The sequence below is a fragment of the Heloderma suspectum genome, chromosome 3, assembly GCF_057233095.1.
Source record: "Heloderma suspectum isolate Gila_16-S chromosome 3, 16-S_ref, whole genome shotgun sequence".
Lineage (NCBI taxonomy): Eukaryota > Metazoa > Chordata > Lepidosauria > Squamata > Helodermatidae > Heloderma > Heloderma suspectum.
This window is the reverse complement of record NC_139460.1, coordinates 2,743,836-2,766,894: the sequence shown is the minus strand read 5'-3', so window position 1 is coordinate 2,766,894 and position 23,059 is coordinate 2,743,836. Positions and strand designations below refer to the sequence as shown.

Below are 23,059 nucleotides of genomic sequence, written 5' to 3'. Positions count from 1 at the left end.
ATTTATAGGTAATATAAATGAGGTCAGGTGGGCGGTGTCCAATTATGTAATCGTATAGAAAAGTGTTTAATTGGGGACTCTGAACTTGGATGTTATTGCTGTAGTGCTCTCCCGTGCAGTCTGTTCCTTACCATTTACAATCCCAAACGCAGGTGGAGTTTGCAGATCGCCAGCTGCGGGGGCAAGGCAAGTTCCAGGTGGCCATGGATACCTTAAAGAGCCGTGAGACCTTCAGAGAGAGCCCAGCTGACATCAGCTCAGACAGCCTGGATCTGAGTACCAGCGATGAAGTGCAGCCACTCAACTCCACCAGGTACTGCCTGCAAAGGCAAGGGCAGATTATCTTGTTAGCAGCGCTGGAGATGTGCGCCTTGGCTACAGCAGAGCAGATCAGCTCCCTTGGCTTTACCTGCCCTATTTCCTTGTGCAGTGGTTTTCCTTGCAACCCAATTTGACATAGAACAGGGGCCAGCAAAACTGGAGTCCCTGGGCCAAATGTGTGCCCCTCCCGGGGTTTTTCAGTGGGAAGGCCTGACAGCAGACATCCTAGTGGGTGTGGGTTCTGATTTCACAACATAGCTGTCTGTACAGCATTGGAGCCTTCTCAGTCTCCTCATTCCTTAATCTTCAAAATGCCAGCAATCCAGAGATCTCTGTGCAAAGCTGTCATGACGGCTGTGCCAGTGATGTGGTTCCCCTTTGCATCTCTTCCCAGCAGGAGGACCCGCCGTTCCCTTTCTGAATCTGGGGCAGCAGAGTCATCCAAGTCATTGCACCAGCTGCCTCGTAAGATGGAGTCTCTGGAGAGCCTCTATTTCACACCCATCCCCACCCGTGCACGGTCCAAACTGGAGAACAGCATCGGCTCCATGGGCGACGTTTCCTTTGATTCAGGACGGAAAACTCTCTCTGGTCGCCGGCGCACCACACAGGTCATCAACATCACCATGACCAAAGTAATGTGAGGGCTGCCTGGGGTGGGGGCAGCAGTGTGGGGCAGCAGTTGTAAAGGTGGGCAGCATGTGTGGTGTTTCCATACAGCAGCCAAATCTGTCACGTGCTTTTGGCATCCTGAGAATGAATCCCCATTCCCTGGGCATGTGGGCCAGCAAGTGACCCTGAAGGGGCAACATTGCCAGACAGACCAGCAACTCTTGAGAAGACCTGGGTCACAGAGATAGGATAAATCATGCTGAAATGACCATGCCTGTGCAGAGTTTGGGTTGGCTTGGGTTCCCTTCCTGCCAGGGGACACTGTGTTTACACAGCCCTGCCTTGCAGTGGCTTGGGAGTCTGGGGGCCCCGGCGGCAGGGTTCTGCTGTGGCAGCCCTTCCTTCCTTGTGCTCACCTCGCTGATGCTTCTTCACAGAAACACACTGAGCCAGATGCTCCATGCAGCGCCAACGAGTCCTTCTTCAGTGTGCAGTCAGCTGGGTCCCAGGCAAGTGCCCCGAGCCAGGAGACGGTCAAGACCCGCCTGCGTTCCGCAGCTGCTTCCTCCGCCCGCTCCCTTGCCAGCCTCCCCTCCCAGGAGTCTCTCACCAGGCTGGGCGCCTCTTCCCCCGACGACACGGCAGGCAACGCCGCGCTGATGAGCCTGCCTGGCTACCGGCCTGCAACCCGCAGCTCCATGAGACACTCCCAGGCTGGAGAGGCAAGCACAGGTGAGTGCTGGGGCCTGTGGCAGGACCTGGGGCTTCAGGCTTTGCACAGAAAGGCCATCCGGCGGAAGAGGCTGTTGCCATGTGGAGGGGAGGCTTCCCCTGCAGGCAGCGGCGCTCGTGGGCCCGAGTTGTCTGGAGCAACTCCCTCCTTGGGGCCGTTTTGCAGAGCCCGCGTCCTTTGCTGTGGTGTCCTCTGCGACACACGGCTGCGTGAACAGGAAGGTGCTGCTGCTGGCCAGCACGGCTGACTGGTGGCCCTGGGCCTAGCCTTGACGACCTTCATGTTGAGCAGCCGCCCCAAGGCCTTCCAGCAACCGAATGGCTTGGATGAATTGTGCGCCGGATGTCCCTCTCTGCCTTATCTTGCCCTCTGCGCTGCCTTTCCATGAAGGTGGGTGGTGGGAGGTGTGTCTTTGCAACCCGTCACGAGATTTGATCATCTTCTGAAATGTGGAGCACCACTCGGGGCGACTCCCTCTTGTGATGCTGCCGGGGGAATGATCCACCTCACACTTCCCCTACCACTTTCTCCACTGCCAGGCCGCCGCAGTAGCTTCTTCGTGGGCATGTGCCACAACGAGCCCGAACAGCTGGACGACTGGAACCGCATTGCCGAGCTGCAGCAGCGCAACAGGGTGTGTCCGCCTCACCTGAAGACCTGCTACCCCCTGGAGTCCAGGGTGAGTGCAGATGCAGCAACTGCTGGGGGACCCACAGGGCCGTGGAGACTCCGGCGTCCTGCAGTTGCTCGCTGGAGGTTTTCAGAAAATGTACTCCAGGGGGAGGAGGGCAGGAGTGGGAGAAAGGGAGAGCTGAGCCGGGGGATGCAATGCCTCCACCTGTTTCTAATTAGTCAAGGCCTTCAGAATCGGAATCGGGCTACTTGGTAGGGCTTGTATCAGACTTTTGACCTTTGAAGGCGCGCACAGAGCTTATAAAAACAATATTGAATAACAAGGGAACTTCTTTTAAAAAAATCAGGTGTGTTAAAAACAACTTGGCTCAGTGCTAGCCAAAAAACTCTTGGTGTAATGAAATGCCTTTATTACTTTCTGAAGGTCACAGGCAAAATCCCAAACTTTGGGTTTGTGTTGCATAACAGACTGTCCCCTGTGTGTACAAAAGCAGCCCGTTGATTACAGCAGAATTTGCCACTTTTGGTTGAGAATTGCTAACGTGGACAAAGGACTACACTTTTCTCCACCCCCCACCCCCCTTTGTTAAATGGTTGAAGGGCTCTTGTCAAGAATTAGAAGCCACAGCATTAGGTTGGCCGGTAAATTGGGCTTTATTTATTTAAAAGTATCGATACACCACTGTCCATAAAATATGCCGCAGTGGTTTACACATTTTAAAAGTAACAATGAAATACTGCACTAAATAGAAGATGGGCATCTATTCCCTCATCTGTGCTGCTTCCGCCACCTCCCGTTACTTGCCTCAGTCTTGGCCAAAGAACTCCAAATGCTTCAGACCCTGAAGTGTTACTATCACTCGTACAAGGGAACACAGCTGTGCAGAGTCCACAGTGGTGAGTGCAGCACGTGTGGTGGCCGGGCTCTGGCCAAGGAGGGCCTGCCCGCAATTGGGCAGAGCGCTGCGTGAGCCCCACTGAGCCCTCCATGGGTTGAATGACCTCGCAGGGGCAGGCCACGCCCCTGACATCTTTTGAGCCCCAGCAGGCATGTTGGAAGGAGCCAGCTCATCTGCTGGCTCATCTGCCAGGAGCTGGCTTCCTTGCACATGGAGCTTTTCCCGCTGGAGAGGGCCCGGCCCTGCCCAAAGCTGCTTCGCCTTCCCTGCACCTTCTCCCACTGGGGAGAAGATTCAGGTCGGACGAAGCTGCTCAGGCTGCCGCTGCTTGTCCTTCATCCCTCCATGAAGAGAAGGCAACGGACAAGTGACGCCCGCTCCCTGGGTGCTTGCGTGAGCAGCCCCCCTGCCCGGAATCCCACATCAGAGATAACAAGCGGATCCGCTTCCCACTTCCTCCCCGCTCTCCTAACGGGAGCGGGCGGGGCTGCAGAGCGATGTTGCCCACCTGCAGTTCCGGGTTGGCTGTGTGGCCTGCTGCTCTTCCTCTGTGGCAGCCCTCTTTGCGGGTCAACGGCCTTTTTCTGACGGCATGCTCCTTCTCTTCCCCACCGCGCAAGCCATCCCAGTCGCTGACGACTATCACAGATGAGGAGATGATGACTGGGGATCCCAAGGAGACCCTCCGGCGGGCCAGCCTGCTGCCCTCTCAGGCTGCCGAGGGTCCTGCCACCCGCCGGAGCATGCTGAGTTCCGCCTGGGCGGCTGGAGGCGTGGCCACTCGGCAGCAAAGGAAGCGTGTTTCGAACGAGTCCCAGCTGGGTCCAGGGACCCCTGAGGTGAGCAGCCCTGGGGTACTTTTAACGGGTCTAAAGCACATGGCAGCCTCAGGGGTGGGGGGGGTATTATGGGTATATCAGTCTGGCTGGGGGTGGCTGTGGCAAACGTCCTTGTGTGCTCCAGAGCCCTTCAGCATGTCACGGGTGGCCCCCTTTTGTGGGCTTCTGCTTGTGACGGGCAGTGCTGGCTGATGGGTGGGCAGCTGAGGAGGCCGGGTTGGACTTGATAGCCCCGATGGGAGCACCTCTTTCCCTGCTGATTGCTCTTCCATCCATTCGGTATACGTTCCTGCTGTTTGGCCCATGAGAGGATCCCCAGGCAGGTGTCTTAGCAGGGTAACGTTACGGCCGCTCCTGTCTTTCAGGGTCTTGGGAGTTCAGAGCTTCCTCATGTGCAGATGTGGGGAACCTCCCCCTCCCATCCGTGATGTTGTCACGTTAGAAGATGTCTGTAGGGCAGGACAGGGAGGAGAGAGTTCCCCTCGGAGGGGGATATGGGCATCCTGCAGTTTAGTGGGTATTGTAGGATAGCCATATTGAATCCCATGGTGTCATCAGCTTTCTGAGTAGAAAGAATGATCATGACAATCCAGTCATTTCTTCCTCTTCTCTCCTGCTTCTCTCTTGATAGTTGCCTTCCTTTGGTGTCTCATCAGTGTGGAGGGAGGAAAGGCCCTTTGTGTTTCAGGAGTTGTCAGTTCCCTCTGACCACAAAACTTTTGTCCAGTGGCAAAGAAGTCCCAACTCTCCCCTCCTCTCTCTCTTTCTCTCCAGTCCAAAAAATCTGCCAGCTGCTTCCCACGGCCGCAGACCCCCAAAGGGAGGACCGAGGAACGCAAGCACAGCACCCATGTGGCTGGGAAGAGGGGCAAAGCCCAGGCGCCTGACAAACAGGTAGGGAAGCTCCAGAGCTGCTCCTCCCTCAGGCAGTTGCGGGAGGGCTCAGGGAAAGCTCTGGGAGCAGCATCCGGTTCCCCCCAGCAGGACTTGCTGAGCTTCAGCATCAGCTGCCTTCTGAAAGTTCTCTGCTGTCACTGTTGTGTCTTCGGGGGGGGGGGCATAAGCAAGCGCAGAGTTTCAGATCCTCAGTTGGTCCCCTTGCCTTGGGGATGGAGTGCATGTGGGAGGGAAAAGGAGTTGCTGAAATCCCCTAGTGATCCTTACCTTGCTCCCGCCCCCCGCAGTCAGAGAAGCGTCAGTCATTGGCTTTCAGCATTCTGAACACACCCAAGAAATTGGGCAACAGTCTTCTGCGTCGCGGGGCAAACCGCAAAGTGACTCCTAAGAACTCTCCCCGGGGCCGCAGCCAGAGATCCCCAAGGGCCGGAGCATCTCCTAAGGGCAAGGTAGGGGTACAGAGCGAGCCAGCGAGCTGCCTCTGCTGCTCTGTAGCACCACTACAGTGCTGTGAATGTCACAGCCCCCATCCTGGGCTACTTGGAGCACATGCACGCACCAGCTTTCTCACAGGGCGGGGTGCGCTGCTCCCGGCCTTCCGCCGACAGAGCCGGCGCCTGTAGTCCAGGCCGGGGCATTCTCCCCAGGGAATCATGGAATACTAGAATTGCAGGGTTGGAAGGGGCCTACAAGGCCATCGAGTCCCACACCCGGGACCTCAGGCCGAATGTCCCTTTGCTTCTGCAGGGTCTCTGGGGCTTCCGGAGCGGTGGGCACCCCCCGCCCAGCCCAGCAGGCCTGCATGCAAGCTCTTCCAGTTGGGTCACCCCAGAAGCAGCGCATAGGCTCCGGGCAGCACCCTCTGCGCTCCCACTTGGCATGTGTGGCTACCAGCACTTCTGCTTGCACCCTGGGGGCAGCCTGGTAGCCTCTCTGCCACTCTTTGATCTGCTGCACGCAGAGCAACGAGGAGCTGGGCGGCTCTCCTGCGCACGCCGTGCTTCGGGGACAGCGGAGTTCAGCTTGGCTGTTCCAGCCCAGGGTCTCTAGGGAGGGGCAGCCTGTGTGGAATCTGGGGGCAAAAAGCCCCACGGGGGGCCTCCTTCCTTCAGGGCATTCTTGCTGGGCCATGGTGCTGGGAACACGGACAGAGGCCTGTGAGCTTTGGCCTTCTGGTGACGAAGGAGACCAAGCCAAGCAGCTCCATCAGCTGCCGGCTTTGGGTGCCACAAAGGCTGGCAGAGCAGGAGGCGGATTGTTTCTCCGAGGCACAAGTCCCCCGAGAAGGTCTCCTGCGCCAGCTCCATCAGCGGCGACGGGAGCCACACAGGTGGACGGCCATCGGGGCCCTTGCACTGCTCCCATCTGTCTCTGCAGGGATTGCGCAGGAGACGTTTCTGGAGGATCGTGCCCTGCGAGGAGTGAGGGGCAATTTGGATCTTCCACCTTTTGCCTCAGAATGCCCCGTCTCCTGCTATTCCAACTGTCCAACCGTGTGTGTTCTCTTGTTCCCCCAGGCAAACTCCAAGTCACTGAAGAACACGAAATTCTAGTGCCGTTTTTCCTGGCTGAAAACACCCTCCTCGTATGCCATGCCTCCCCCGAGGGAAGGGAGCGAGGTGCCAACCCCCCCACCCCGCCTCTTCTGCCAGCTGAGTTGCCAGCAGCCCCCCCTTGCTGCAGCCCCTCCCAGCCCAGATGAGGCCTAGGACCGCCGCCTTCTCATGGTCAGGATGCCGCCTGGTGCAGTGACATCCCCCGCCCCCAATTCCCATGTGGTGGTGCTGCTGAGTGGGAGAGCGGGAGGGCTTTCCCATCCATGGTCGCACTGTGTGCATGTGTGCGTGCGCCCATGCACACGCGCACTAATGAAATGGGAGAGTCTCCAGCCATTCCAGCCTCTGCCCAGACAGCCTCGAAGGAGGGGCCTTGGCAAGGGTGGGTCGGGCAGCAGCAGCATCTGCACACACTGCACACGAAGGGGGCGTCATGCTAGGGATCAAGGCTTACTCTTCCTTGCTAGTGCACCACGAGCCCAAGGCCTTCAGCCCCTGGGCGGCCCCCCCTTGTGCGTAGTTAGGTTTTCCTTGGCCCTGTGCCTCAGGCCGGCAACGCCCCATTCCCACTGGGCAAGGACGGGCGTTACCGCTTGCGTCGTCGGAGCGCTGCCATCGACTTCCCAAGGCATCTCGGGCGGAGAGCTGTTCCCTGCCCCTCCTCTCTCGCTGGTGCCAATGCTCCACTCTGCAAGAAGTCTCTTCCCTTTTTACAATCCCAGCTGTGAAGCGAGAGTGGATGGACTGGAGAGTCCAAGTGGAAAGCTTCTGGCAAAGACATTGACGATGAGCTGCTTATCCTTTTATGGGAAGGGGGGAGACACTGTCTCATGCCCAGAACTTTGCTCTGGTCACCTTAGGAGTCTCGTGGCAGCTTCCTAGCAATGTTAGCACCATCTGGGAGCTGGGACGGCTTGCACAAGCGGGGAGTAGAATCCTGCAGTGAAAAGAGGATCTTCAGCCATTCTTGGAAGGGAGCAGAGGCAGCTGTCTTAAAGGCCTCTTGTTGGTGGGTGGGCAGGAAGAACTGCTATGTACGTAGCGTACGCCTTCCCTTTATTCCGCAGGCTTTACTTAGCTGTGTCGCCTTGTATTGTACTCTGTAGACACTGGTGTGGGGTGTGGGGAGACTTCAAAGCAGTGTTCCTCTTGGAAGGGGCCAGTGGATACATGGCTGTCGGAGGGGGCTGTGGGGAGCTCGCTGGGGCCCATGGTGGGGGCGGAGGGCTGAAGGTTGGTTCTTGTCTTTCAGGGCCGGGGTGACTGTGGATGCAGTCCAGCAGGGAGTTCTCTTGCGCAAGCCCCACGGAAGTGAGTGAAAGCTCTGCAGGAGAACTTCCTGCCGGATTGTGTCCTGTATCTGGAATTCAGTGTCACAGTTCGTCGGCCCAGGAAAGAACGGTCCCCTCCTTCAGCTCCATGTGGGGACTCTGTCCCAGTCGAGCCTTTGCACCTGCAGCCTGGTCCTCCCATCTTTCCAGAGGCCATCACGTTCTGTCTTGATACCAGCTGGCTGCCTCAGCGCAGAACCCGCTGTCTTGTGGGAAAGAAGAGGAGTGGGCAGAAAGGAGCCCAAGGGCTGGTCCTGTGTGGAGCTTGGCCTCTCTCAGCCTAGTGGCAGCTCGGAGGCCTTGCTGGAGTGTTCCTTGGCCGGGGCGCCCTGGTGAGTTTTTTCCTGGACTGGGGGAGGGACACTGCCTGAGGGTGGCCCCCACGCCCAACCCTCTAATACTCGCCTTTGTAGAGAGTTTAGCAATCAAATGTGTCATTTTAAATAATGTTTCTACTTGTAAATAAATGGTATTTTTCTCCCAATAGTGGCTTGATTGTGGCCCCTCCGTGATTCTCCAATACTGTGCCGCCCATGCCTACTCGAGAATAAGCCCAGTTGGGTTCAGGGGGACTTACCCCTAGGTAAGGGAGTATAGAATTGCAGCCTGAACCATCTTGCTTCAAGTGATGGATGGAATTTACCCAGGGTAGGCACAAGGGCTGCAGGTAGTGTTGTGAGAAAGGGGAAAGTGCCTCCCCTGTGCGCAGAGTGCATGTTCCTCAACACTGAGCTCCCACACAGGCCCATTTCCCCACACCTTGTACCCCACAGAAGCAGTGTATTTAAAAAAAAACCAGAACAAACAGCAACATGGCCATTGCTTTTCTGCTTCCTTTCATCAGGAAGGCAGAGTGTTTGTGTCAAAAGTACCATGGGACCTTGCAGATCCCTACCTTGTCAGCTTCCAGAATGGAGCTTGCCAAGTGGAGATGGCGCCACAGGTAAGGCTGCCCCACACAGCCTCGTCCTCACACCCTCTTGCCCTTGTGCACGCTGTGCACCCAGAATGCCGTGCGTGTGAAGGTGCCCTTGCCCACCTGGCCTGGCATCGCCTCCCGACCCAGCAGTGGCTCCAGAAGCTCTCAAGCAAAGACCAGCCTTCCTGCTCCAGCTCCCAGAGGTGCTTTTAACTTGGGGTTCTGGGCACTGAACCAGAAAAAGCTGGAGAACAGAGCAACCAAAACGATCCGACAATTGGGGTACTCGCCTACAGGGAAAGATGACTACAGGGGTAGGTAATCTGGCGCCCCCTGGGCAATTTAGACTGCAACTCAGCCCCAGCCAGTGGTCAGGGATTGTGGGAGTTGTAGGTCAAAACACCTGGAGGGCACCAGGGTATGTTTACTTGGACTAGAGTCCATGATGCTTTTTGTCTAGAAATGAGATGGCTAATGGGCCGGGGGGAGAGAAACATAATAAGTTATATTAAATTACAAATTGGGGAAGGGGGATGTAGCTGTGTGTCATCAGGACATTGATAACATTATGCTCCAAACCCTTCAGTGACCTCTCATAGCAGGTTCATATAGATGTTAAAAGAGCATCTGAGTCAAGATGGAACTGTACGAAACCCCACAGCACAATTCCCAGGCAGAACAGCAGACATTTCCCTGCACCAGCTTCTGGAATCTGCCTACCAGATATGAGTGGAAGCACTGTGTTGAGTGCCCTCCATCCCGATCCCATGTGAGGTGTCTAGAAGGATGCGACCGTTGGTGGCATCTAAAGCTGTCGAGAGGGCTCCAGTCCCCCGCTCCTTTTCTAGCGGAGGCTGCCTTCCATGGCAACTAAGGCCGTTACATCCTGAACCCAGACCATAATAGATCCAAATCACCTGTCTGTGTGGGGTGGGGGCACAGCTCTTACTTAAACAGCTCCAGATGGTGCTTGGCACCGTTATTGGGGTGCAAAATTAGCTTCCTCCTGCCAGTCAGTGAGATGCCCCAGACCTATGTTTTCTTCTTTCATTGGGGGGTAAGGTCTACGTCCAGACTTCAGGATGACTCCAGCTGCTGGAGCAGTTGTAGCCCGGAAGAGACAGCTTGCAAGACTAAGCCATGCAGCGTTAACTGGGCAGAGTTAGTGGAGCTACAGGTTGCAGGAATGGGTCAGCCTGCCCCTTCATCGCTTGGGCAGGTGCTGTTTGCACCCCTGCCTTTGGCCCTGTGGAGTCATGAAAGGTGGTCAGTTGTGCCTTAAAGGCTTAACAAGTTTATTGTAGCATGAGTTCCCATGCGCCAGGGCCTGCTGCATCAGATGCACGGAGGACGTGATCGCCTAAGTGGCCAAGCATGCATAGGCTAGGATCAGAAGGAAGAAAAAGATGCTGGTTATTTTTAAGAACAAAACGTGGTGAAAAGGTCAAGCAAAGCAGAGAGCTTTGGTACAAGGAGAGCATAAATGAAGGCAAGAGCAACACCGTCTTGAGTAACTGACCCCTGACTATCTGAGGAGGTAAAGAAGCCAGCCTGCCCCAGCTGCATCCACTAGCATTTGCAATAGCCTCTTCCCCCACACACACCCCTCTCAGAATCGCACACACCAGCAGAAAGGTGGGGTTCCTGCTATTTTTGGCTCCAAGCCTAAAGACCATCTTGAGGGGATGCTGGCTATGCCACAAATTTAAAGCCAGTTTTGCACTCAAGAGTTGGAGAACCTGGGGAGGGGCTTCTGCAAGATGTAGCAAAGGGTGCTCAGCAGCACTGCTGCAGGCCTGCATTTCCCAGATGCTGTTTGGGGCGGGGGGGGGTGTGCTACCTCCCCACTTGAACCTGTTATATAGGTAAATCCACCTGTTCCTTTCCTGCTCGTAACAGGTACTCTGGAGGTGTGGGATAAGCCCAATTCTGAGATTCATTTAATTACAAAAATGGTGGAACAAAACTCAAAGGAAGAGGAGATGACCAAGTCTTGGCTGCTGCCTTAGGAATAGGACTCCATATTTCTTCTATTTCCTAGAACTCCTGACCTATTGTGTTACAACTCTGGAAATAAGGTGTGTGGGAGAGCTCAAGCCATCTCCCATTGGCATTTTCTGATCCAAGAAGGCTGCTCTTATGGATAGAGAAATGGATCCTGGGAGGGTGTGCTAGTTCTAAGCCCCAGCCTCTACATGGCTCCTATCCTTACAGGGGACCCTGAGGGTCACACTCATGTGGAATGAAAAAATGGAAGATGCTGAGATGTTGGTGGCCCCTGTGTGCTATGCCTGTGGTCCTCCATACCACATCCAACGGGCTCGCCTTACCCAGCACTCTGCTCAACAGCCCTCTGGCACGCCCTTCCCCTTCTCTTTTGTGTCTTGAAGCTCCCAGGTGATGGTCTTTCGGACTGGGCCGGATGGATCAAGGATGATGCACTCGAATTTTGTGTCCATGTCCCTTGGCGCGAAGGAATAGAATAACAACTCCCGTGCCAGGAAACAGCCTTTGTCTTTGGCGTTCTCTCTGGGGGGTGGGGGAGGCAGAAAATGAGTTGCAGGTGAAAATTAGAAACTTGGAGGGGATGTGGGTGCAGGGTGAGTAGCAGTAATGGTACCATCAACCAGCAGCAGGTTCCCCAAAAGTCCTAGGGTTCTTTCGGTGCCTTTTTAAAGAGTGGGGGAGATGGGGGGCTACTGGGGGGGCTCATCAGACACTATAGAATTGTATCACTTCCCATCAGTATGCCCTTTTTCTTCTAAAGGCTAGTTCTTTGAGCCTTTGATTAAGAAGATCTTACTAACAGACAGGTTTTAGAAGGTTACATGTTTTCAAAACATACATTCTTATTTATGATCCAAATGCATCTTTAGGCTTTGGTGAAGAGTAACTTGGAGTCTTGGGGAGGGGGTTGATGTTCAACAGGTACAAAGCAGGGTAAATTTTGTAGGGCTTGTTGCAACTAATTTCAGGTGCCAGTTGTGCAAATATATCACCAGTGTGCCTTGGGCAGAGAGTCGTGCATGCATTGCACCTAAAGATGGAATAATCTAAAATGTTACAGTAAGGAAGCCCACATTCCCATCCAAGTTGAGTTTGATGGCCTGTTTAGTAGTTCACATCTGCATAATCCTGCTTTTTGCTAGTCTGGCCTTATCCAGATTTGGGGGCCAGAGCTCCCATGATTCCTGGCCATTGGCTATGCTGACTGGGCAGTTGGGAGTTGAAGCCCAAGAGGTTTGAGGATGCCTGTGCCAGTCCTAGAAAGAGCAATGAGCCCCAGTCATTGTCACTAGGTACTGAGAATTTGCCTGATGTTGCCCACACATTTTCCACAGCCCACATGGCTGGACACTTAGCGTTCCTTTGTTTTAGTTGCATTTCTCAGTATGAAGTTCAACCATTGCAGGATGCGATTCAGAATCACCCAGCCTTGTTTAATGGTTTTTGCTCAAAGGTGATTCTTGGGACCGAGAGGAGTACTGGATCCTGATGAAGCCGCAATGTGTACTTACTTGGTGTCCTCCTCGCTCACTGCTTCATCCGGGTACAAGTTGTCCACAAAAGTGCCATTCGCCAGCCAGTACATGATGCCACTACACCCATAGGCCGTGTAGCCCTCGCACAGGACCCTGAGCTTCTGCCCTGCAGAAGAGGGAAGTGCAAGGCGCTGTGCTATCCATGAGGAACTCCGAAGGCAGGCTTGCTGCGCCCTCACAGGGCGTTGCCGCTCCATCACCTCTACCAGGGCAAGCGCCACTCCCCCAGAATGTGGCTGAAGTTAGGGCGGCGGGGGGGACCCCAGCCTCGTAAGAGAGAGCAAGGGCCTCTTGCACTGGCTGCAAGGAAGTATGTGGGCAACATGCAAATGGACAGAAACAAAGAGGGTCTGCTTTGCACATGCATGTTGTTCTATGCCTACACCACCCACTTGCACGTGCAGCAAAGTCACCATCACGTAGATAAACGCCACTGCAGGAACCTTCACATCCCTTCGGCTGCAGAGCTTTTGGGTACAGTCCACATATTTAGCTGCCAGTCATCAAGCGCACACAGCGGGGGGGGGCCGAGGCAGGTACATGTATGTGTGAAGCCCCCCTGGGCCTTGCTGCTAAAAACCCAAAGGGGGCGATGTGCTCAAGAGACTTGTTCATGTTGTGCTGCCAAGAGTTTGTTATGGGCGCCTGAGTGCCATGGGCTGAGCACCAGCACCAACGGTTTTTTAAAACCACAGGATGGATCTACTAAGAGACCTGCCCTGAAAGGTGGCCTGCGTGTCCGGAGTGTGATGGGGGTGTCCTGGTCCTGCCCTTCTAATGCCCCCACCTGGGCAAGGGCCAAACGGGGTGTGTGGAGGGAGCCTTGTTTCACATGGCCATGCGTGAGCCTTTCTGTTCTATCACAAACACAGAGGACGCGGGATGTGGCCCCACGGGATGCCTTTTCCATGTTCCTGCCATTATGTGCAGCACCTGTCATCACATGACTTCCTAGCTGTCAACAATTGCCTCCAGGAACTGGTGCTGCTGGTGTGGGACTGAGCCGTGTGTTGTGGCACAATCATACCTGCATGTTGCAATCATGGCAAATGGGAAAGTGAGAAAAAAAACTGTTGTGCTGGATCAGACCAAACTAAGATCCATCCAGCCCAGCATTCTGTTTCCACAACTGGACAGCCAGATGCACCTGGAAAGACCACAAGCAGAGCCGGAAGGTGAGAGCCGCCCTCTGTGGCTGCCCCCAGCATCTCTTCTGAAGCAAATGGGCCGGGAACATGGTGGTTCTGTTTGGTTTGTCAGGACCTGATAGACCTGTTCCCCATGGATCTGCTTAAACCTTTTTGGATCTAAGCCAGTTCCTTACATGAATTCATTATTTTCTGCATGGTCAGAGAGAGAGAAGTTCCAGTTTCCGTTGCGTGATAAAACTAGCGTGCAGACCTGGCCAAATCTTACACTTCCTTGCAAAAACAAACCTTGTGGCACCTTAAAGACTAACACATTTCTTACAGCATCAGCTTTCTTGGCACGGCTTCTACCTGGGCCCTGGTTCACACAAGCTTACATCACAACCAATCTGTAGTCTTTAAGTTGCCAGAAGACTCCTCTTACTTCTTGCTGTAACAGACTAAGATGCCCACCCCTCTGGAATTTCTGTTCTTACCGACTTCCAGATGTGGAAGGCTGCTGGAACGGGGCTAGAGAGGAACATTTCTAAGCTGTATGGCTGTGCAATGACACAGTGCCTTTGGGTGTCTGCTATGCTTGAGATCATGGTCCTTGGACAAATGTATTTTCCAAGGCAAGGCTGGAACCTCTATCTGAAGTAAGAACAAAAGAGCCCTGCTGGATCAGACCAGGGCCCATCTAGTCCAGTATTTTGTTCACCCAGTGCTTTGCCATTGTTCACCCACTGGCAAACCAGCTACCTGCAGAAACACACAAGCAGGCCATGAGTGCAACAGCACCCTCCTGCCCATGTTCCCTAACAACTGGTGCACGTGGGCATACCGATGTTGCAGGCAGCGTATAGCCATCGGGATCGGTAGACACTGATAGCCTTCTCCTGTGGGATGTGTCCCATCCCCTTTTAAAGCCATCCAAATTGGTGGCCATCACTACAGCTTGTAGCAAATTTCATTGTTTATATGCTGTGTGAAGAAGTACTTCCTTTTATCTGTCTGCAATCTCACACCACTCAGCTCCATGGGATGAGCCTGGGTTCTAGTATGAGAGAGGGAGAAAAATGTCTCCCTGTCCACTTTCTCCACACATGCATCATTTTGTACACCACCTTCATGTCTCCCTTTACTCACCTTTTTTCTAAGCTAAACAGTCCCGGACAACCTGTTCCCAGCTTCCCTCATAGGGGAATTGCCCCAGCCCCTTGATCATTTTAGTTGCCCTTCTCTGCGCTTTATACAGCTCTACAATATCTTCTTTTGGTTTGGTGACCAGAACTGTACACAGTATTCCAAGTGTGGGTGCACCATAGATTTGTATACAGGCAGTATGATATTTTCAATTCCTTTCCTAATTATGCCTGAATTTGCCTTCTTCACAGCAGCCATGCACTGGGCTGACATATTTTCATCAAGCTGTCCACCACAACTCCAGGGTTCTTGACCAGTCACCACTAGTTCACATCCCATTAGTGTATACATGAAGTTGGGATTTTTTGCCCCAGCTTGGATTTCTTTACACTTGCTTACATGGTGCTCCAATGTGCATCACTTTATACTTGCTTACATTGAACCACATTTGCCATTTTGATGCCCATTCTCCCACTTTGGAGAGATCCTTTAGGAGGACCTCTCCAAGTCCTGGGTGGCATGCTGACAACTTTTGAAACTGCTCCTTGTGTACCTGGAAGAAACACCCCTTTGCATTAGTTCCTGGAGCCCACCTCCCTCTGGTACTAAACTTTTCACAGCCACTTACCAAAGGAAGGTTTGCATTGGAGGGGAGAGGAGATAATTGACTGCAGTTTTCCTGCTGAATCTGAAAAGAGAAAGCTATTGATTAAAAGGGTAGGGAGGGTGGATTGTGCCCCTTCCAGGAGCCCATCACGCTTGCACTGGCCCCTGGCCAGGCAGACTCCAGGAATTTTTACCTCTCCATGTCTCCTCAGTGTCTACAGGGGTGGGGGCTGGGCAGTATTTGAGGCTGCAGGCCCAAGGGGGGACACTTGGGTCCCTGACAAAGCCTTTTCACTGGTGCAGACTGGTCACCATCTAAACATACATTACTAATGTGATTGCAGATTAAGAAGCACATGGCTGGTTAGGGGAAACTGGGAGCTGTCCTCTTAACACATGTGGAGGACACCAAGTTGGGGATGGTTGACTTCAATTGTGTTGCAAATAGCATGGGGGGGTTCATATGGTGCTAACTATGGGGTGCAATGCGTTCTGTCACATGTCCCATTATCCAGTGCATGTGCGCACTCCAGAGCATTCGGTTGACACCCCCGCCCCCCCACTGCACACCCACACACTCCCCAACCACATGGCTGATGAGGACAATGCCTGGAGGAGCCTTGTTGCAAACGGCTCAGGGAGCCTAAGGGGTGTGTGTGCTCTGCTGGGGAGTTGATACCTGTTGGCAGAGTTAGTCCACCCCCTTTAAAGGGGCCAAGCCCTTGGGGCCATTTCTTCCTACGGGTCCCTTGCCTCACCTGTCCTTTGGAAGCAGCTGCAGAGCAGGGCCAAGAGGAGGCCTCTGTGCCTGAGAGCTGGAAGCAAAAGCAGAGGGTGGGGGGTTAGCATGGCCAACTGGAGCTCATTGCTTGACCCTGGAGGCCTGGGTCACAAGAAAGCCCCTCCCCGGATGGTGGTGGTCCCTGTGAAATCCTCCACACAACTTGCCATTAGCCTATGGAACTGGCTGCCACATGGTCTGGAGATGGCTATTAGGTGATGTGGCTCTAAAGGAGGCTTAGGCACATGCACAGAGGAGGAGGGAGATATCCATGGCTATTAGCTCTGGGCCAGAGGCACCATGCCTCTGAGAAGAAGTTGCTGGGGAGACATCGTGGGAAAGAGGGCTCTTGCCATCAGGCTGGGCTTGGGGGCTTCCCATTGGGGCATCTGGTTGACCACTCTAGGAAGCGGGATGCATAGCATCAAAAGCATCTTAAAATGCTACTATCTCACTCATGTCTATACAGACACCATCTCTCCCTCTCAGCCATTGTTATGTGGTCTGGGAAGGACTGCATGAGGATCAGAAGCAGCCCTGTGAAAAGAGATCTCTGGAGGAGCCCATAGCAAGCATTTAGGTCTGACCCTTCATTTAAATAGATATATTGGAAGGGGAGCTGAAATCTGAGCCAGAAAACAGCCCCCAAACCCATTTTTCCATGCCAAGGCTCATTAATCATAGAAGACTGCCCCTGAGCATGTACAGAGTGCTTTTCACACACCACTGAATGGGGACAGGAAGAGAGGTGTGTGGAATGTGTCATTCTGTAGTTTAGGCTACGCACATGTGGGAATAAGTCCCACTGAATTCAGTGGTGTAGGATGGATAGGATTTGGATGTCTTTACAATATTTGGAGGCTTCCCCTCCCCAACACTACAACCCTCCCTCGAAAAATCACAGCTGTCTATTATACAGGGAAGGAGGGAGGGGCAGAGAGCCCTTTCAAGGCAAAGGCACAACCCCCAGCCCACTGACCACAGAAGCCTTGGCTGGAGGCTGTGGAGAAGGTCCAGGACAGAAGCGGCTGCAGCTGGCTCCCTACCTGTGATGGAAGAAGACATCCTTTGTTCTCTTGGGAAGGATGGGGACGGTGAAGCTGAGGAGGACAGAAGCATTTTATATCCTAATCTGAAAGTCACCAGTTCTCTGCTTGAGTCACAGGGGAAATCCCTCTGTCGCCAGCAAGAAAAACAATTTTGCTTCATTGATTTACCAGAAATGGGGAATGTCTACCTACCGGATAGAAGCCCTCTGTTTTCTTGTTCCTAATTGCTTCTTAGAACTACCTGGAAGTGGGGTTCATGTGAGGCTGCAGTTTCATTAAGGGCTCTTCTATTGGAACTTTTTAAAAAGTGAGTTAATCAGAGCATGGTCTTGCATCATTGGCCCTGGCAGAAGTTGCTTACAGCTGCAATGCCATGCACACTTTCCTGGGAGTAAGCTCCCCTGAACTCAGTGGGATTTATTTGTGAATATACCTCTGTAGGATTGTGCTGTAAATAATTATGTTAATGGGAAGGCAGACAAGTGGCGAGAGAGAGAGCCCGTCTGCTGAAAGTCAGCATAGGAAAACTACTGTGCAAATAATGTGGGAGCTTTGGATAGCTCCACTTCTCTGAGAGTTCTTAGAGAGCCCTCCCTCATTTGCCAGATGGGGCACAGATGACATGGTTGCATACCAGAGTTGGGCTCCCTTCTAGGGTGCTGGTACACACAAAACCCCAAATATGTAATGGGAATGGCAGATGTTGGATTACCTATCAATGCTTCTTGGAACAACCAGCATCTGGACAAGATGTACTAGGGAGCTGATGTTAATTTATATGTAACTGGAAAATTGTCAGGGGAGTCCAACACAGCCACATTTGACTTTTAAAAAAGAAACATCTTTTTTTAACAATGAGAGGAATGGTAAAAAAGGAAGTTGAAAGGGACAGTCAAGAGGGTCACATTTCTCCTGAATGCTCAGGGGGTTCCTCAAAACCACAATCCTAGAAGCTCAGCTAAAATGTATCCCGCAGGGCAGGAAAGGGGCAACTCTCTGCACGATTCATGCAGTTCAGTCAAGAAATAAAATGTTTATTGGCAGTTCCCTTGAAAAAAATCATAATATAAAGGTGTATAGCACAAAGATGGCCACACCTGTTTTTCTGACACCAGGCTGGCATAACCCTCTCCTAAGGGACTGACATGCCCTCAAGTATCTTCCAGGTCTGACCAAGAGCCTGCCAGATTTTGGAACAACAGCCACTGGTTTTGTACAAGAGCAGTCTTGACATTTTGAGGGTCTCTAGAAGGGGCCTACAAGACCAACGAGTCCAACCCACTGCTCAGTGCAGGAATCCAAGTCAGAGCATCCCTGACAGGTGGCTGTCCAGCCTCGTCTTGAATGCCTCCAGCGTGGGAGAGCCCATCACCTCCCCAGGGAATTGGTTCCATTGTCACATTGCTCTAACAGTCAGGAAGTTTTTCCTGATGTTCAGCCGGAAACTGGCTTCCTGTCACTTGAGCCCATGATTCCGTGTCCTGCACTCTGGGATGATCAAGAAGAGATCCTGACCTTCCTCTCTGGGACAACCTTTCAAGGACTTGAAGAGCTCTATCCTATCTCCCCTCAGTCTTCTCTTCTCAAGGCTAAACATGCCCACTTCTTTCAGTCTCTCCTCAGAGGGCTTTGTTTCCAGTCCCCTGATCATCTTTGTTGCCCTCCTCTGAACCCTCTCCAGCTTGTCTGCATCCTTCTTAAAGTGTGGCGCCCAGAACTGGACACAGTACTCCAGATGAGGCCTAACCAGTGCTGAGTACAGGGGAACGAGTCCTTCCCGGGATTTGGAAGCTATGCTTCTATGAATGCAGCCCAAAAGAGCATTTGCCTTTTTTGCAGCCATATCACGTTGTTGGCTCATCTTCAGCTTGTGATCGACAACAGTTCCAAGGTCCTTCTCACTTGTAGTGTTGCTGAGCCAAGTATTGCCATCTTGTAACTGTGCATTTGGTTTCTTTTTCCTGGGTGCAGAACTTGGCATTTATCCCTATTAAATGTCCTTCTGTTGTTTTCTGCCCAGCACTCCAGCCTATCAAAATCACTTTGAATTTTGTTTCTGTCTTCCAAGGTATTGGCTATCTTTCCCAGTTCTGAAAATTACAGGCAGCCTAGAGGTGTCCTTAAATAATAAACCAACAAAATTTCAGAAGGATAAGTGCAGCTCTTCATGTGGAAGGTATGTTTCCAGTTTGGGAAGGATGTGAGTCACTTTCCCTCCCCTCCTCCCCTCTGTGGTATTTTGGTCAATTTCTATAAAAATGGCACACATCACAGTGTGGCATCCTGGTTCAGAGATTTTCTCAAACTATATTTTCAGTATGTTGGCAACCACTGATTACCTGTTTACTGAGTATACAGCCAGATTTCTCCTAAAACCAGATACTATCTAAGAGTAAAGTACTCTTAGTACTTCACTCTGCTATAGGTAATACAGAATTCTAATTCTTAAAAAACACTCTCAGATTTTGTGTTTTATTCCAAAGTATTAGCCTAACAGTTCTAAATACAAGAGCTTGTGCATGCATAAATTCAAACACATGAAAACATCTGACATCATTCTTATAGGTTTCTAAGCAGAGTCAAGTACATTTGCTAGTTCTCAGTGATAATCAATATCAAGATTACCAGATTGATTCTACAGGCAACACGTTGGGGAAGCTGATCCCAAAGGAGAGTGCCCTCCGTTTGCGTGTTCTGAGTCTCCTTCATATACTTCTTGGATGCTATAAAATATGTCCAACCTATGTTTACTACGGTTTATCTTATTCAAGAATTCCAAAGATAACCTTTCTACTTTAAATCTTCCTGTGTCTAAATAAGGTTATCAAATTTTGAAGCTTCTTATAGAGATTAATGTGCATACCAACATACTATTCAAACATTTTAGCTTTCTTTGACATGTTACAGGAATGTTGTTGACACAAATATATTTCTTCGACATCATCTTGTCTTGTGAGCTTGTTTTTCTTACATATTTGTGGTCTGAAATTAGGATTATTGGTCACTTATCTGATGGCCCAATCCTATTGAGATAGATGGTCACCTCTGACTTATCAATGGGATCTTCTCCAACTGGGGAGAGGTAACGAGCAGGGGACTGCAAGGCTCAGTCCTGGGCCCAGTGCTCTTCCACATTTTTATGAATGACTTGGAGGAGGAGCTGCAGGGAATGCTGATCAAATCTGCAGATGACACAAAATTGGGCGGGATAGCTAATACTTTGGAAGACAGAAACAAAATTCAAAGTGATCTGGATAGACTGGAACCCTGGGCAGAAAACAGAATGACATTTAATAGGGATAAATACCAAGTTCTGCACCTAGGAAAAAGAAACCAAAGGCAGTTACAAGATGGGGGATACGTGGCTCAACAACACTACAAGCGAGAAGGATCTTGGAATTGTGGTAGATCACAAGCTGAAGCTGAGCCAACAATGTGATGTGGCTGCAAAAAAGGCAAATGCTCTTTTGGGCTGCATTAATAGAAGCATAGCTTCCAAATCCCAGGAAGTACTAGTCCCCCTCTACTCAGCACTGGTTAGGCCACATCTGGAGTACTGTGTCCAGTTCTGGGCACTGCACTTTAAGAAGGATGCAGACATGCTGGAGAGGGTCAGAGTAGGGCAACAAAGATGATCAGGGGACTGGAAACACAGCCCTCTGAAGAGAGACTGAAAGAAGTGGGCATGTTTAGCCTTGAGAAGAGAAGACTGAGGGGAGATCTGATAGCGCTCTTCAAGGATTTGAAAGGTTGTCACAGAGAGGAAGGCCAGGATCTCTTCTCGATCATCCCAGAGTGCAGGACACAGAATAATAATGGGCTCAGGTTACAGAAAGCCAGATTCTGGCTGAACATCAGGAAAAACTTCCTGCTTGTTAGAGCAATACGACAATGGAACCAATTCCCTAGGGAGGTGGTGGGCTCTCCCATGCTGGAGGCATTCAAGATGAAGCTGGACAGCCACCTGTCAGGGATGCTCTGACTTGGATTCCTGCATTGAGCAGGGGGTTGGACTCGATGGCCTTGTAGGCCCCTTCCAACCCTACTCTTCTATGATTCTATGAACAAAGATGATCAGGGGACTAGCAACTAATGTTGACTAATGAGAGCCAGTGTAGTGTAGTGGTGAGAGTGACGGACTGGGAGCCGGGAGATCCGGGTTCTAGTCCCCACTTGGCCATGGAAGCTCACTGGGTGACTTTGGGCCAGTCACAGACTCTCAGCCCAACCTACCTCACAGGGTTGTTGTTGTGAGGATACAACGGTGAGGAGTAGGAGAATGTAAGCAGCCTTGAGTTCCTTGCGAGAGGGAGAAAGGCGGGGGTATAAATGCAATAAATAAATAAATAATGAAACTAATGAACTCCCTGATCAAAGATGATCAGGGGACTAGCAACCTCTGAAGTTGGAGGCAGCCGCCAGTCCAATGCAGGGTGGCTGAAGCATGGGGGAGAGGATTCCTTCTGTGCTCTGGCTGCCCTCCAGTTTTCCTTAGATGCCTGATTTTGAGCATCTATTTATTTTATTTATTTATTTATTATTAAATTTATTAATCGCCCATCTGGCCGGTCACCCAGCCACTCTGGGAGATGTACAACATACAATAAAAACAGTTTAAAACAATAAAATTCTACAATAAAAACATTTTCTAAAATACCCTAACCCACCCCAAATGCCTGCCTGAACAACAACGTTTTTAATGCACGATGGAAGCTCATTAAAGAGGGGGCATGACGGAGTTCCCTAGGGAGGGAGTTCCACAGAGTGGGGGCCACCACAGAAAAGGCCCTCTCCCTCGTCCCCACCAGTCTAGCTGTCCTGGCTGATGGGACAGAGAGAAGGCCATCCGAGGCTGATCTTGTTAAGCGGCCTGTCTGGTGCTGCTGGAGGCACTCCTTAAGATAGGCTGGGCCGGAACCATATAGGGTTTTAAAGGTCAAAACCAACACCTTGAATTTGGCCCGGAAAACAACTGGTAACCAGTGCAACTCCTTCAGCACTGGAGTGATGTGAACTCGCCGGCGGCTGCCTTTAATCAGATCTAAGCACTGCTTCGGGGAGGGGGCAGGAACAGGGCTGGAGAGTGCATAGGAAGCTGTTTAGAACAGCTTCTGCGGTCTCCTCCCCGCCCCTGGGAACACCCCCTTTTCACCCTGTCCATGCTCCATGTTATGAGCACAGACAGGCACAGAAGGGCAGCCGCCACGTTTCTCTCTGCCCCAGCTACAAGGGGGAGGGGGGGTGGGGAGCACGGTTTCCCCGCTACGAGGTCAGAGTGCTGTCTACGAGCTCAGAGCTGGGAAATGGAAAAATCCTGTCTCCCCCAGATGCTGTCTAGGGGACCTAAGATTGCTCTCTAAGTGAAAGTCACAACCCTAATTTTGACATTGACACCCCTTTATCTGGATTCCTTTGCAATCAGTAAAAGGGCACTAATTATCTATTTCTAATGGCCTCGTACAATTGTCTCTTATCTGGCAAACCTCACAGATGCAATAGTTTTATTACTCCTGGGTCAGAAGGCTATACTGGGTAGTATTAGGCATTGGAATCTCATTTTTGATTCCAGAATTGTCTTGGAGGCATTTGATTATAAAATTTCCTAATCGAGCAGCAGAGGTAAGATCATGAAAAAATGTAAGATGTGCTTGATCTGCCACAATAGATGTGTCCCCAATAGGGATGTATGAACCCCCCACTGTCTGGGCGGGGGGGGGGGTCCGTGGAGGGGCAAGTCGGGCCACTCAGGGTCCCACAGAATCCTCCAGAGCCCAACTGCATCTGCCAGAATTGGAGGAGCGGCTCTCCAGCTCCCTACAAGATGCAAGACGCTAATGGCGGCTGCCATTAGCCTATCATGGGAAAAATACAGCTGTAAATGGCATGTTGTACACCATTTGTGGCCATAAAGCACTGACTTTGACCTAAATGGCAGCTGTTTATTATTTATTTATTCATTCATTCATTTCATTTCTATACCGCCCAATAGCCAAAGCTCTCTGGGCGGTTCACAGAAATTAAAACCAACAAGCACATAGTAAAACAATATAAAATATAAAACAATTAAA

The 23,059-nt window shown here is 51.7% G+C and overlaps 2 protein-coding genes across 13 annotated transcripts in view; one reads left to right on the top strand and one right to left on the bottom strand.

The window, feature by feature from the left end:
* The window catches only part of NUMA1 (nuclear mitotic apparatus protein 1), a 105,990-nt gene extending 97,683 nt beyond the window's left edge, over positions 1-8,307 (top strand). For 7 of the 12 annotated variants that reach the window (XM_084842264.1, XM_084842263.1, XM_084842266.1 and 4 more), the window contains 8 exons: positions 153-313; positions 716-956; positions 1,371-1,665; positions 2,206-2,345; positions 3,819-4,037; positions 4,812-4,931; positions 5,222-5,383; positions 6,452-8,307. In XM_084842264.1, the coding sequence (XP_084698390.1) occupies positions 153-313; positions 716-956; positions 1,371-1,665; positions 2,206-2,345; positions 3,819-4,037; positions 4,812-4,931; positions 5,222-5,383; positions 6,452-6,487 (1,374 nt within the window). In that variant the 3' untranslated portion in view covers positions 6,488-8,307. Of the gene's footprint in view, positions 1-152; positions 314-715; positions 1,050-1,370; positions 1,666-2,205; positions 2,346-3,818; positions 4,038-4,811; positions 4,932-5,221; positions 5,384-6,451 lie in introns of those variants that run through there. The other 5 variants (XM_084842271.1, XM_084842270.1, XM_084842273.1 and 2 more) reach the window with 4 other exon arrangements.
* Positions 8,308-10,010: 1,703 nt separating this feature from the next.
* Positions 10,011-17,035, bottom strand: IL18BP (interleukin 18 binding protein). The gene is made up of 6 exons (XM_084842290.1): positions 16,989-17,035; positions 15,920-15,976; positions 15,184-15,243; positions 12,259-12,388; positions 11,071-11,269; positions 10,011-10,123 (listed from the first exon to the last, which is right to left on the bottom strand). The coding sequence occupies exons 1-5, from the start codon at positions 17,005-17,007 to the stop codon at positions 11,083-11,085; spliced, it is 453 nt and encodes a 150-aa protein (XP_084698416.1). The 5' UTR covers positions 17,008-17,035; the 3' UTR covers positions 10,011-10,123; positions 11,071-11,082.
* Between the last annotated feature and the right edge of the window lie 6,024 nt (positions 17,036-23,059).

Bases quoted from the DNA above. Each gene is read 5' to 3' on its own strand.
- IL18BP (XM_084842290.1), bottom strand. The intron at 15,244-15,919 runs GTGAGGCAAGGG...TTCTCTTTTCAG, and splicing joins CAGCTGCTTCCAAAGGACAG to ATTCAGCAGGAAAACTGCAG. The intron at 11,270-12,258 runs GTAAGTACACAT...CCCACCCCCCAG, and splicing joins GTGAGCGAGGAGGACACCAA to AGAGAACGCCAAAGACAAAG.